General features: G+C 41.5%; 1 protein-coding gene across 1 annotated transcript in view; it reads right to left on the reverse strand.

The window, feature by feature from the left end:
- OPHN1 (oligophrenin 1) overlaps window positions 1–15,398 on the reverse strand; it is a 440,991-nt gene extending 425,593 nt beyond the window's left edge. Inside the window, exons 1-2 of the mRNA XM_063083139.1 lie at window positions 15,332–15,398; window positions 15,022–15,179 (exon numbers count right to left, since the gene is read on the reverse strand). Of these exons, the coding sequence (XP_062939209.1) occupies window positions 15,022–15,175 (154 nt within the window). The 5' untranslated portion in view covers window positions 15,176–15,179; window positions 15,332–15,398. The remainder of the gene's footprint in view (window positions 1–15,021; window positions 15,180–15,331) is intronic.
- Between the last annotated feature and the right edge of the window lie 265 nt (window positions 15,399–15,663).

Genomic DNA, 15,663 nt, shown 5'->3' on the forward strand with positions numbered 1-15,663 from the left:
ATAAAATAAGTAATAAAAAGTCTCCCAACAAAGAAAAGCCCAGGTCCACAGAGCTTTCCTGCTGAATTCTACCAAACATTTAAAGAAGAAACAATACCAACACTTCTTAAACTATTTCAAAACACTGAAGTGGACAGAATTCTTCCAAACTCATACTACAAGACCAGCATTACTCTGATACCAAAACCAGACAAAGACACAATAAAAAAAGATAACTACAGGCCAATATCCCTAGTGAATATAGATGCAAAAATTTTTCAATATAATACTAGCAAACCAAATCCAACAGCACATCAAAACAACTATACACCATGATCAAGCAGGATTTTCCCCAGGGATGCAATGAAGATTGAATGTATACAAACCAATAAACATGATACATCACATCAATGGAATAAAGAAATGAACTATAAGATCTTCTTGACAGACATGGAAAGAGCATTTGATAAGTTCTATACCACTTCATGATAAAAAAAAACTCTCAACAAATTATGTGTAGAAAGAAAGTATCTTAATACAATAAAGTCTATATATGACAAACTCACAACTAACATCATACTGGACCTGGAACAAGACAAGGATGCCCACTCTTACCACCTTTATTCAATATAGTACTGGAAGTCCTACCCAGAGCAATCAAGCAACAGAAAGAAATAAAGGGTACCCAAATTGGAAAAGAGGAAGTCAAATTGTCCCTGTTTACAGATGACATGATTTTATATAGAGAAACCTAAAGACTCTACCAAAAAACTTCTGATAAACAAATTCAGTACAGTTGCAGGATACAAAATTACCATGCAAAAATCAGTAGCATTTCCACACACCAACAATGAACTAGCAGAAAAAGAACACAAGAAAGCTATCCCATTTACAATAGCAACAAAAATAAAATAAAATACCTAGTACTAAATTTAACCAAGGAAGTGAAAGATCCCTACATGGAAAACTACAAAACCCTGATCAAAGAAATTAAAGCACACACCCACAAAGAAAAAAAAAATAGAAAGACATACCATGCTCATGGTTTGGAAGAATCAATATCATCAAAATGACCCTACTACCCAAAATGATCTACTCATTCAATGCAAATTCCATCAAACTACCAATGACATACTCTATAGAGAAAAAAAAAATTCAAAAATTTATATGGAACAACATGAGACCCCAATAGCCAAAGCAATCCTGAGCAAAAATAACAAAGAATAAGGCATCACACTCCCTGATTTCAAATATACTACAAAGCTACAGTAAGCAAAACAGCATGGTACTGGCACAAAACCAGACACATAAACCAATGGAACAGAATAGAGAATCCAGAAATAAATCCACAAACCTACTGCCAACTGATTTTTTACAAAGAAGCCAAGAATATACACTGGGGCAAGGACAGTGTCTTCAATAAATGGTGCTGGGAAATGTGGAGATCCATATGCAGAAAAGTGAAACTAGACCGCTCTTACCATATACCAAAATCAACTCAAAAAGAATTAATGGTTTAAATGTAAGACTTGAAATTATAAAACTTCTACAAGCAAACACAGGGGAAAGACTTCAGGACATAAGACTAGGCAAAGATTTAAGTAAGGACTCAACAAAAGAAACATAAGAAACAGTCAACAAAAGAAAACATAAACAAATGGGATTATATCAAACTAAAAAGCTTTTGCACAGCAAAAGAAACAGCCAACAGAGCAAAGACACAACCTGCAGAATGTGAGAAAATATTTGCAAACTACGCATCTGGCAAAGGATTAATCACCAGAACATATGAAGAACTCCAACAGCTCAATAGTAAAAAACAAATAATCTGCTTTAAAAATGGGCAAATGAGCTGAATAGACATTTCTCAAAAGAGGACATACAAATGGCCAACAGGTATATGAAAAAATGCTCAACATCACTAAACATCAGAGAAATGCACATCAAAACCACAATGAGATATCATCTCACCCCAGTTAGAATGGCTATTATCAAAAAGACAGAAAATAACAAATGCTGGCAAGAATGCAGAGAAAGGGGAACTCTTATACATTGTTGATAGCAATGTTAATTCGCACAACCATTATAGAAAACAGTACAGAGGTTTCCCAAAAAATTACAGATAGAACTACCCTACGATCTAGCAATCCCACTACTGGGTATAAATCCAAAGGAAAGGAAATCAACATTTCAAAATGATACTTGCACTCCTATGTTTATTGTGGTTCCATTCACAATAGCCAAGGGTAGGAACCAAACTAAATGTCCATCAACAGATAACTGGATAAAGAAAATGTGGTATGTGTACACAATGGAATACTACTCAGACACAAAATAATGAAATTCTATCACTTGCAGCAACATGAATGACCTTGGAGAAAATTATGTAAAGTAAAATAAGCCAGGCACAGTAAGATAGCACATGTTCTCACTCATATGTGGAACCTAAAAAGTTGGTCTCATATAAGTACAGAATAGAATGGTGGTTACTAGAGACTGGTGGGGGGAACAGGGGAGTGAGGGATGGGGAGAGGGTAGAGAATGGATACAAAATTATAAAGAGATAGGAAGAATAAGATCCAGTGTTCTATAGCAATATAGGGAGACTACAGTCAACAGCAAATTACTGTGTAACTTTAAAAAGCTACTTGAGAGGATGTTGAATGTTCCCAAGACAAGAGGTGACAAATGTTTGAGGTGATAGATATGCTAAATACCCTGAAATGATCATTGCACACTGTACAGATATACCCAAATATCCCATTGTACTTCACAAATATATATAATTATCATGGGTGAATTAAGAAAAAAGAAAAAGAAAAAAATTCAGAGACAAGATTAGAGGTTACCAGAAACTGGGGGGAAGGAATAATTAAAAGCTTTGCTTAATGGGCAAATTTATAATTAGGATGACAAAAAAGTTTGGGAAATGGATAGAGGTGGTAGCCACACAGCATTGTGAATGTAACTAATTTCATGCAATTGTATGTTTAAAAAGTCCTTAAAAGGGCAATCCTTATGTTATATACGTTTTATTGCAATAAAATAAATAAGAATAATTAATAATTCTCACCAAAAATAAATAAAGATAAATTCTAACATTCAGGCCCCATTAGAGACAGTTTCTACTGACTGTTTTTTGTCTGTGTATGGACTATACTTTTCTCTTTCTTTACCTGTCTGACAATTTTTTGTTGAAAATTGGACATTTTAGACAGTATATTGTGGCACATCTGGAAATTAAAGCCACATAACTGGCTTAAACTGGTCTTACTTCTTAGTTCGAGCATGTTGTTTTGCAGGAAAATCACTGAACCTGTGCTGGAAAGGAAAGTTGTAACCCTGAGCACTACAGGAACAAAATTCCCTGACAGTGGAACCAAAAGGCTGGAAACTGCTAGAGCCAATTCCAAAGCAAACGGTCCTACAATAAGGAAGATCCAGCGCACAGACCAAATATTGACTTACAGACCTGTATAAAACTACCCAGTCAGGCTCTGCCAACTCTAGACTTCCTCACCCTTTCCTTTGCTGCTTGACCCCTGTTGAGCTCTTTTACCTGCCCATAATCCTGCCGACTGGGCCAATTGTCAAGCTAGCACTGGGACTCAAGTTCACAGACCCCTCAAGCCCATTGTCAAGACTAGGTCACAAACCCTTCACATGCCAGGCTTGGTCCCCAGACCCCTCACACGCCAGGTTGGGTCACCACACCCCTCACACACAGGTCTATGAGCCAGGTAACCAGCAAACAGGTCCTTGGAAGCCATAGATGGGAGAGCATGGCTGTGCACAGCGGACACCCGAGGCAGACACCAGCCAAATCGCCACACAGGTGCACTAACTCCATGTACGCATGCACAATTTGCTTACAAAGAATGCACCATACCACCCCCAACTAGGCCTAAGGCAAGGGGACCTGATTAAGTTATTCTGTTTTTCCAACAATCCACCCCTTCAGGGTCCCTCACAGTAGGCAGTACAATCTACGTGTTCAGAGTGTTCAGAATCTTCTGTAATGTTCCCTTAGTGAGGATAAATGACCCTTACATTACATAACCTGTTGTCCATTCAATACGCCTTAAGGCTTGTAGTTCTAGCCTTTTAACTATTAGCCACATATGTCTAGTTAGTAGTCACCACTGGTGTAATCCTCCATGCAAATCCTGCAGTCATACTGATGGGAAGTTCAACACACAGTCAGTAGGTAATCACGCCAACGTATGTATGTACCCAGGCAACTCTGGTGCAGTGCCTGCAGCCAGAACACTTGGGGCAATACTTGAAAGGTCCACTGTCTTCCTTCCCAGCTGAAGGCGAACTGATCTTGGCTATCAGCCAAGGTCGGAATAGAGAAAAAAGCACTTGCAAGGTCCAGTACATAATGATAAGTCCTGAGCTGAGTCGTCAGCTGATCCATCAAGTCGTGAACTGAAGGCACAGCTGCATGCAAAGGAGGCACTACTTTGTTTACAGTCCTCGATCATCTACAGTCATTCTCCAGGTACCACCAGGCTTTTTCACTGGCCATTCCAGAGCATTAAATGGGCTATGAACCGGACGAAAGATGCCAACTTTCTCTAATTCTAATATAGTGGCATTTATCTCTGCATGTCCTCCTGGTAGGTGATACTGCTTCATATTAACTACACGTCTTGGCTTGGGTAACACCTGTGGGTCATGTTTAGCATATCCTCGTAACACAGGCTTTACTGTCTGTATTCGCAGCTGAAACTCTCCAACTGTTGTTTGCAGGTGCAAACCATGAAGTACATCCATACCCAAGATGTATTCAGCTACAGGAGATATATATATAGCATATAAACGAGGAGGTAATCTTCCTATGCCCAGTGGCAATGACACAGCTTTGACCTAAGTAGTATGTCCTCCATATCCATCTATACGAACTGTGGCCCATGGAAACTTATCTGGATTGCCACATATCAGGCTACATTCTGCACCTGTATCCACCAATGCCAAAACATGCTGCACATTTGTCCTCAACCAATAAATTGCCAATTCAACATGAGGCCTCCAGTCCTTTCCTGCCCCCAAAAGACGAGTACCTTTGCCTGCTCCCTAATCAAAATGGAACAGTTCGTCCACCTCCTCGGGAGCAACCAAAAAGTCTTTTAAATCCACCGAGCGGACCTTGCTACCTGTTTCTGCGCGTTTGGTAAAACGCTGTTCAGGGCGCAATGGCTGCCACATGGCAAACAGGACTGCATTTGGCTGCCAGTCAATTTTCTTTTTATCAACCCCTGCTGCAAGCAAGTCAAGCCACACCTGCTTATGGCTAGTCTTGCTTGGTCCCTTCAGGATAAAATCCCGAGCATTTCTTGGGGTTTTGGTCTTAGCCACCTTTCGGACCCCTTTTGCTTGTCTCCTATCCTCTACTTCACCCAAGCCAGCTATCATGGTCATTACCCCATGTACAGGATGACCAATGTATGGGGCTAGTATGGCCATCAGTGACCCAAAGGACGTTGACAGGGCATTCTGCAGCACTATGTCTCTCATGCTGCCTGTAAAGTTCTCATCGTCCAGGCCACAAGTGTTCACATTAAACATGGACTGCCGCATCCCCAGCTCCCAAATGATTTGGACCAGCTCACCATACGTTTGCCATTTACTAACAATCTTGGACAGTTTTCCAGCATTTGCCCACATGGTTCAGGCAGCTGCATTCATCCAGTCCATCAAGGAGTGACTACCTCACCCTTGTGCATACCTGCGGCTATTCTGCAGCTGCTGCCTCAGGGACAAGTGTATGGTAATGGAGGCCAATTTCTCCATCTCCTCACCAGAGCACACCACACTATCCACCCCTAGGTCCCATAACCACAACAGCCAAGCAGCCAGGGGCTCCCCCTGTTTCGGCCTGAACTGTCTTCCCAAGTCAACCAGTTCAGCCTGGGTATACGGGACAGAGGTGTTGAACTGGGTCACCTGTGGATCACCCACCGGTTGTCCATCTGGTCCCATAGGCTGCTCCTGTTTCAATTTCTCATGCACAACAGGTCGTGTCTGGAGATGCATGGTTTCCCCCAACTCACCACTGGGTTGGTTGTCTTCCCTGGTGTGAGAGGCAGGAGTGGCCAGTTACTGCACGTCATCCTCCAGGACATTTATCCATGCTCCCAACAACTCTGCTTTCTGACACAAACCTCAATCAGTTTGCAGCATAGTTAACAGCAGCCAGGCTCTGGTCAGCAGAAAAGTGGCCACCAGGCACCATATGCTCAAGGATAGCCACATTTCCTTCCCCCTCCCAAGGGGTTTTATGTTGTAGTACCTGGTCTATGCTGCCTTGCAGTACAGTGTGCAACAACCAGATCCCGGTCCACAAGAAGGTGGCCATAGGGCAGAGCATATTCACAAGTAGCCACATTTCCTCCTTCTCCCAAGGGCTTTTGGCTCCTGTACCTGCTCAGAATCCTGTCACAGACTACGCCAATTGTCAAGCTCTTTTACCTGCCCATACTCCTGCCAATTGTGCCAATTTTCGAGCTATTTTACCTGCCTGTAATCGAGCTCCCCCGTAAAACATTCCCAGACCCTAGACTGGAGAGACGGATTGAACCCTGTCTCCTGTCTCCTTGCTGGTAGACCTTGCAAAAAAGAGTTTTCTTTTCTCAAAAACCAGTGCCATAGTATTGGCTTCTATTTGCTTTGGGCAGCCAACCTTTGCTCAGTAACATAATCAGATTTTGCCCTCCAGATTTTGTTACTGTTGTTGCTGTTGTTGTTGTTGCTGATGCTGTTTGTTTATAGTATCCTCCTCTGACTAATTCTGTCATGTCTGTATTCCTTGTAGTGAGCAGCCATTGAAGTCTCTGCTTGGTTAGTCTAGTGGTCAGCTGGTGATTGTTCAGTGATCTCCTTAAATGTCTGGAACCATTAAGTCTTCCACCTTTTGCTGAGGGGCTCTGTGTGCATGTTGGGGCATGCCTTAACACTCAGCCAGGCAGTTTACAACTTACCTCAAGTTCAGCCACACGTGAAAAATTGGAGCCCTCTAAGGTCTTTTCTGGGCCCATGCACAGCCCTAGGCATGTGTTTGGTCTTCTAGATCCCCAGGAATATGTCAGAGCTTTTCAAAGACCCTTATGAATACCTAATTCACCAGTTCTTCCTTTTATGATTTTGGCCAGGATCCTGCTTGCTCTGACTGCTATGGAAGCCTCAGGCAGCTGTGATGTTAAACACCCTGGGAACAGGGCTTTTCCCACTGAGCTAGCTCTAAGTCAGGTGAAGTACTGAGAAGCCCTGTGAATGGCACTTCTCTAGCTGTGAGATGGGGTAAATAGTGACGAGACTCTGAGTATGGGACTTTTTGAGGAGCTACAAACCCAATCTTCCCCCTCAAATGCTGTAAGGCTGCTAGTTTTCACAGCTACCATGGTTATAAAGCTGCTGGTTTTCAAGGCTACCCCAAAGCTAAAGAGAAGGGAATAGGAGGGAGGAGTAAGTTAAAATGCCACAACCCTGCTGCTACAGAGATTCAGCAGTTTTTCTTCAATAAACACTCCTCAAATTGTTGAAAGTTCTGAAAAAGTTAATTTTCACAATTTTTGCCAGTATCCTTTTGTTCTTATGGAGTGGATTTTCAGAGGTCTTCATTCCACATGCCCTCCAGGTACAATCTTCAAGAAAGCTTTCCCCAGAGTGGCTGAGAATCTGCCTACAGTAGAACCCACACCTGAGGAAGCAAAAGTTGAAAGAAACACTGGGGTTGTCTTTTTAAAGGATAGACAAACTGCTGACAGTTGCCTCCAGATGGAGAACTGGGACACAGGAGGAAAAACGTTTACCATTTTGTACCTTTTGAATTTTGTACCATGTTCATGTGTTACCTGTCCAAATTTTAATTTATACTTATAAAAGAATAAAGCAGTAGGTGCTTTAGATTTTCCCTGAAGACCCCATGAGACATACTACATCCTATCTGCTTTTAATATAGTAAGCATATAGTAAGTGCTTAATAAATCCTATTGAATTTAATTTCTTAATTTGTTTTTTTGTTGGTTCTTTGGTTTTTTGGGTATTTTTGCGGCTGGCAGGTAAGGGGATCCGAACTGTTGAATTAAATTGAATTGCCTTTATAATGCCCAAGGTTTAGCACTCAACGCAAGCCCAGTAAAGCATCATGAGGGCCCTCCATTCCACCAGAAAAAAAGTCACCTCAAGATTTCCAAGGTACTCCCCTAGAAAAGTATATATCTTTCCAGATCCTCATGGGCTTTTAGGACATTTCTGTAGTAAATGATTAGAGAAACAGATGCCAGATTAAGTAAAAGGTTTTGGCAAAAAAAAAAAAGTTTTTTTCTCAAGGTTTTGGGTAAGCTTTTAAAAAATAAGGCTATAAAAATGAAACTAAAAAGTAATTTTCCTTCATCATTCTTAAGTCTGGAAAACTTTTCTTAATGGGCAGGTAATCTAAAATCTTCCCTACCCCACCCCTAAATAAAAGCAGTTTCTTATAAATAAGCACACTAAAAGGCTGGCTTGGTTCACTTTTCCACCCTAGTTCTCGCAGCGCCCTCGGTCCACCTACTTTGGAATGCAGTCATCAGACAACCCTCCAATGAACATGGCAATATCACCACCATCAAATTCCATTTGACACTGCTTCACATCTGCTAACAGCAGTACCAAATGACATACCCATTACATTGATCTGAGTTACCCTGGAAAAGGTCTAAAATAATTCTATGTGCTCAAAGGCACTGATTAAATATCACTGGGATAAGGACAGGATACGTGCTGAGTGAGAACATATATTATGTCACCAACTCCTCCCTGCACACCATGGCACTACACCCACCCCAAAGGGATTAAAAGCTTTGGTCTCCCTCACTATACAGCAATTCAGGACAGAACTGAACAGCGTCAGGTTGACACCTCCCAAGAAGCATTCAGCAAGAGGAGAGTCAGGTAGGCCAGCATGATTCAAGTCATCTACTCATGGTAGACATATCAGTTGGACTTTCCCTTTGCCTGCTCTCCCAGAGTAAAGATGAATTGGCTCTGAAATTTATGACAGAATCAATTCAGGTTGTTTAACTATTTGAGTAAAACGGTGGTAACCAGAAAACAGAAAATGATAAAACCAGAAGAAAGCCAAAGATCACTGACCAAACCTCTAATTTCATAAATGGGAAAACTTGGGCTCATAAAACTAAAGACTTAGTCAAGGTCATACAGCTAGCTAGTATCAGAGTTGGAACCAACCCATCCGTTCAGAAAAGCAATCACTCACCAGAGAGATGACCCAGTTACCAAAGCCAGAGCTGAAAAGACACACCAAAAGCTGACCTTAATGTTACTATCTAGAACTACTGTATTTAAAAGTATAGAATGTACAAAAATGACTTTTTAAAAAATATTTAAGACTAGATTATTAAAGTTATACAAATTATATTATTTCCACTTCATCAACTTATGTATATCTTTCGTACAGAATACATGTTTTAGATTCTTTTAAAACATAAGTTTTCATTAGTCTAACACTAATGTATGTGTGGCTGTGCGTGTGTATGTGTGGGTTTAGCAATATTTTTTTTCTGATATCTGTTTTATATATACAAATATACATATAAAGTATGTTTAGTTTTGAAAGGCTATTTAGGGCCGGCCCGTGGCTCACTCGGGAGAGTGCAGTGTTGAGAACACCAAGGCCCCGGGTTCGGATCCCATATAGGGATGGCCGGTTAGCTCGCTGGCTGAGCGTGGTGCTGACATTGAAAGGCTATTTAAAAATTTTGTTTGAATTTTTTGTTTAAATACTGTCATGTACATTAAAATAATATAAAAACTTATGTAAGCAGAAAACAAGATCGTATAATTGGGTTAGTCATTTCTTTCTCAAATCATGAAACTACAATATGCAATGCAAAAAATACTAAGTCATGGAATGTTGGAGCTGACAGTGAGCTTATAGACCCTTACCTTAGCCCCATCTTTGTAAAGCTGCAGATCCTGGAGCCCCAGTGAAATGACTTACCAAGGTCACAGATCCCATTAGTAGCAGACCAGCACCATATCTAGGTATCTAGATGCCATGTCCAAGGTTTTTTCCCATTATACCATCATTCTCCCTCTGCTCATTTGTAAAGTTTCCAATGGTGCTTCCCCAGAAAAATCCCTCTCTGAAGACTGTCACCCTCCATTTTTCCAACCTATTAGAGTCCAAGACTCATAGACTGGTAGAGAGAGATCATCTAGCTCAGTGTTTGCAACCTGATTGAATCTAGCCTATGAAAATGTGTTTAGCTAGCAAGATTTTTAAAAAAATAAGAATGTAAAAGCCTTTTTAACAGGGTAAAGCTGCTATATTTTACCCCAATAACTCCAGCCTATTAACCCACTTCCAGCACCTTCATACTTTCCTGTTTTCTCTTGGTTTCTAACAGCATTTGAGCCTGGGATCCCTGAATACAGAGCAGGCATAATTAATAGCAAAGTAAAACTAGTTGAGTGAAAATGAGAGATATGGCATTATGTTCTACCAAAATCTATATTCACCACCTTATCAATAAAAATCCAGTTAGATCTTTTAGATTAACTAGCTATACCGGAGATCTGCAAACTACAGGTGGTGAGATAAATCCAGCCTGCCACCTATTTTTGTATGTTCCCCTCCCCCAGCTGAGCTGAGAATAGTTTTTATATTTACAGTTTTTAAAAATTCAAAGGTAAAATAATATTTCATGATATGAAAATTATGTGAAATTCACATTTACATGTCAATAAAGTGCTATTGGAACACAGCCACTCTCATTTTATTTACCTATTCTCTGTGGCTGCTTTCTCACAATGGCAGAGTTGAATAGTTGCCACAGAAACTGCATGGCCCTCAAAGTCTAAACTATTTACTACATGGCCCTTTACAGAAACGGTTTGCTGACCCCTAAGCTATATTAAAGAAAATTTAAAGCTGCAAATTAATTGCTGAAAAGACACAAACATTTGTGTGGGATTGCTAACACCTTACACATCACTCTCAGATGAATCTTCCTAAAACACAGCTCAGCTGGCCAGTTGGCTCAGTTGGTTAGACTGCAGTGTTGATAACACCAAGGTCAGGGGTTCAGATCCCCTTACCAGCCAGCGGCCAAAAAAGTAAAATAAAAATAAAACACAGCTCACACCATGCTCCTCTCCTACCAAAAACCTTCTCTTAGTATTCTCTGCCTATAAAGGACAGTCTGAAATCATTAACAGGTCCTACATGGTCAGTCCTCAACCTTCCATTCCAACTTTATTTCCCAAATCTCCCTTCCTACAGCCTATATCCTAGATGACGTGAATTATTTGCTCTTCTTTTACACTCTGTGTCATTCCTACTACATGAAATGCTCAGTCCTGAATACAGTATCATACAGTAAAATAAGCCAGGCCTTCAGAGTCAAGTCTAGGTCCTAATTCAGACTTTTACCATTAGTAGTTGAGGAAGTTACCTAACTCCTCCAAACATCTATAGAATGGGAATAATAACCTTTATCTCATAAAACTGTTATAAGACATAATGCCTTGTACATGAGAACAGCTAAACAAGTGATAAGTGTTATTAATTCCGCCCAACTCCAGTGCTACCTCCTCCTTTGCTTTTTTCCCTTGTCCTCTCACTGGGAAATGAGCTCGCCCTCTATTGTCACATAACATTAGGTCCACCTATCCCATTCTTATTACTCTGATCTGTATCTACTCCTTTATATGACAGTGATTTCTACCCATGTCTTGTCTCCCTACTAGCCTAGGAACTTATTGAGGGCAGTGTCTATCTGTGACTCATTTTGCATGCCTCACAGCCCTGAGAACAATGGCTTGAACATAGTATGTGCATAAGTATGTATTGAATGAATGGTATGTGTTTGCCAAACTATAAATAACACTTATTAGGAGTCTCACATTGCCTTGGAACATAAGCAGGGGTCACATTACTTGTTCTGAATAATACCTAGCCTCACCGCTTAGCAAATATTCAAATAACATCAGGGACTAAAACTGCCAACATAAAAACCAAGAACAAACAGAAAAGCAGGCAATATAGTCACCTATCAGACCAATGGTGTTTTTATTTTCCATTAAAGTTATAATTATCTTGAGCTCCAACAACTATAAATAGATCCCATTTGGGGAGTGGGGATCAACTATTTCGCCAAGGAAGGCATGTTGAATATCATTCATAACATCAATAACCTCTGAGCACAGAGCTAAGTAAATCTAAATATTCAAACAGGACCTACATTTAATAAATGAATCATCACACACATTTGTGACTAAAGCCGTATCTAGAACTCTGTACAAAATCAGATACAAGCAGGATAAATTGTAGAAATCAAGTTCCACCTGGATTAACAATTTTAAGAAAAACTGCAGCTGATTTTTGAAATAGTGTGTCAAGTCTCACTGGTTCCTAGAAACACTAGCTATTTGATTTAATGGTCAATTTAATTAAATAAAAAGGTGTTAACCAGTCTTCCTGCCTTTTAATGCTAAACTCCAAATGTCAAAATGGATCCACACGCGTGAATACAAAACTCATTGCCGAGACCAATGTAGGGAGTGATATTTTCCAACAAGATCAAAGCAAAAAAAAAACCAAAAAACAGTCTCTGCTTCCAACTACTTCTGCTTATGCATTTTCCTTCAGAAACCTACTGAAAATTACACATTCACCAACAGTTGTATTATCAACAACTTACATTGTTTAGCCACTCCCATTTACAAAGCACTTTCATAATCCATGAATTCTTCTGAGCCTCACAACAACCCTGTGAGGTGGGTATAATTACTAATTACCCATTTTACAGTTGAAGTAAGTGATTGTGCCATATCCCAAGATGGTAAAGCCAAGACTGTAACCCAGGCCTTCTAACTCCAATAACTCTGTTTTCCTTTTTCCTCACACAAAACAAGAGCACACCTTTGTTTTGCTTCCACCCTACCTACTCTCAGAAAGTCGCCCAGCTGGCACAGTGTGACGAAGCAAAGTGGGAGTATAAACATTACTGTGGTCAAGACAGTGAGAAACATCCCGCCTTTGCTTCTAGCTTATTAGGCTTTTAGAATCCACAAAATTTAAAGGAAAAAAATACAGCATGGGTTAGCTGCTGGGTTTTACTTCCTACGTGTCCTATTTTTGGCTTTCTCTGTATACACAGAAACAGAAAATCACCACAAATATCAAGAAGCCCCCTGGCCCAGAACATCTTTTGGATCTTTTGCTCATATGCAAAGGTTTGGGTCTGCATAACTGTTGACTCTTACCACTTTTAGTCTTAGAAAAGAAGGAAAGAACAAAAACTACTACTTGCCCTGAGCTTACAAAACTTTTGTCCTTCCCCAAATGTTTTATTGAACTGCTTTTTTTTTTTCTTACAAATCTCACTCTCTCTGATATGCCTTAGCTGGTCATTTTCTTAGCGCAAACATTTTTAGCTCACCATCCACTTCACAAAGCCACTCCCTTCTTAGGGCTTACCATGAGCTTCACTTGACTGTGGATACTGCACCAAGTAGTTCACTGTAATAAATAAACCAAAAAAGGCCCAAACATTTCCCCTTTTCTTTTCAGTGAATCTTCACCTTTCTATTTTGTGGCACAACTTGCATATCTTTAACCTCTCAATGAACTCTCTTAAGTGGACACACAGCCCAAAGCCTGATCTATAAGTCTCTAAGAATCAGCATTTCAAATACTTTATCTTTAAGATGCTACCAGGAGTTTACTCTTGGTCAGGCCACAATAGGACAAACCATTAAATGATCTAATTCAATCAAACAGCTTGTAGGAACTTGAACAGTTTATATATTCTGACCAAAAGTAGACAGACAACATGTGCAGGGAAAGCACAGAAAATGGCTAATCAGAAGAGCTGCACAAAAAATACCAGCTGGCAGCAGTTACTGGTCACACTGCCATTTCTAGGCCTTTCTCCCTGCTCTTGGTTGGCTGTATCAGCCTTAAGAAGGTCCCCACACTGGACCTAGACATTTTTTGAGGATAAATCCACTCAGAACAAAGTTATAAGTATACAGGACATATGTGCCAATGACTTTAACGTTATTTTTCACAATCATCTTCCAGCCAAGATGAGAAAAAATTAATTATCACTCCACCCTCCATTCTTCTGGGTATATACTTTGGCACAAAGGGTTGGCTTGCCTGCACTCTCAACGGGGATGTTTATTATTCTTTCTTTTACTCCAAGCCTCCTGCCAACCAGTGGAAATAAAACCTCTACACACAGTGGGGGAGGGAGGGAGGGTCCTACAGCTGAGTCAGCTGGGACCACTGGAAAAGTCAAGCTAGGTGAAGCTCCCTCATCCCAGCATGCCCCAACCCTAGCCCTATTTTTTACTCCCTGGTGGCTGTGCTCCCTGTCCAAGGCAGTAGGCAGGTCTTTATTCCACCCTCAAGCAGAATTCAGTGGCATATGAAGCCATCCAGTAATCCTGAGCTTAGACTGACCTTGACCTAAATCATAGATCAGTATCCAGGAAAAAGAGTCACTGGGACAAAGGTGCTTTCCTTAGAAAATAGCATGCCAGGGGGTATTTTTACACTTTCTGTAGCAACCAGAGACCAGGACAAAATCATTATTCAAGCTGCTGGCCTTAATTCCCAATTCTTTAGGAGGTGCTGGGACAGTTTGGATGTAACCTTGGTCAGCTTGGATGTCACCTTGCCCCAGACAGGGGTGCTCAACATGTCTGACTACTAGTACAGGCATATTGTCCCTTCGGAACAACTATCTTCTGAATAAGGGTAATTGCAAAGCAAGAGGGTCCCTGGCACAGCTACAGATCATGTCGTATAAGGTTAAGGCCAATAAAGGGAAAGGGCCAAAGTTCTGATTGTATCCACCACTTTCCACTTCTACTGACTGCACTTCTGAAGAGTCAGAAACCCATTCGCCTTAGAGACCTGAGCTGAAAGTCAACCTGAATCTTCCCTTCCACCTGCGGTGTGGAAAGTCTTAAAGGCCAGAGCCACCGGCTCAGGAAAACAGCTCGTGGAAGCCTTCCACTTACTTCTCATAGCGCTGATAAGCGCGTTGCCGTCTTTGATCACGTCTTTGATGAATTTATTGGTCCTCTCCAGCTCCTGTTCATAACACTTGAGCCTCTCTCGGAAATCGGGGCTGTCCAGGTAGCAATCGCTGAACTCCAGTGGGGGATGCCCCATGGTTCTGATGGAGGGCGAGGGGGACGTTGAGGGGACAGAGGAAAGACACAAAGACCAAGAACATCAGTGGCACAGTAGGAGGAGTAGATGGGGTGGACTGAGGGCGGGACCCGCTTAAGGAAGCTCGTAGCCTCCCTCCCTTTGGAGGACAAGTACCTGTTCCAATGAGACTCCTGGGGAGCGCTGGCTGGTCCGAACCGGGAACCGGCGACCTGGTGGTTGCTTCGGGTGACAGAGATAGCTAACTAACGCAGTCGGATCCCGGAGGGGTGCTGCCTAGCAAGCAGCATGCTCCCTCGGCATCGCCTCCGATAAGCAGCAGCTACCGCAGCCCCGCTGGCCCCCGGAGACGGGCCGGATGCTTCCTGAGCGATTGCAAACGTGATACTTCGGCCCGCCCAGGGAGTAGGCGGGGGTGAGCGCGGGGATTGGGAGCCGCTTCTCCTGCTCGCTCCTCGCTCCCGAGCTAGCAGAAGATTTCCTTTGCC

Source organism: Cynocephalus volans, chromosome X (genome assembly GCF_027409185.1).
Source record: "Cynocephalus volans isolate mCynVol1 chromosome X, mCynVol1.pri, whole genome shotgun sequence".
Taxonomy (NCBI): domain Eukaryota; kingdom Metazoa; phylum Chordata; class Mammalia; order Dermoptera; family Cynocephalidae; genus Cynocephalus; species Cynocephalus volans.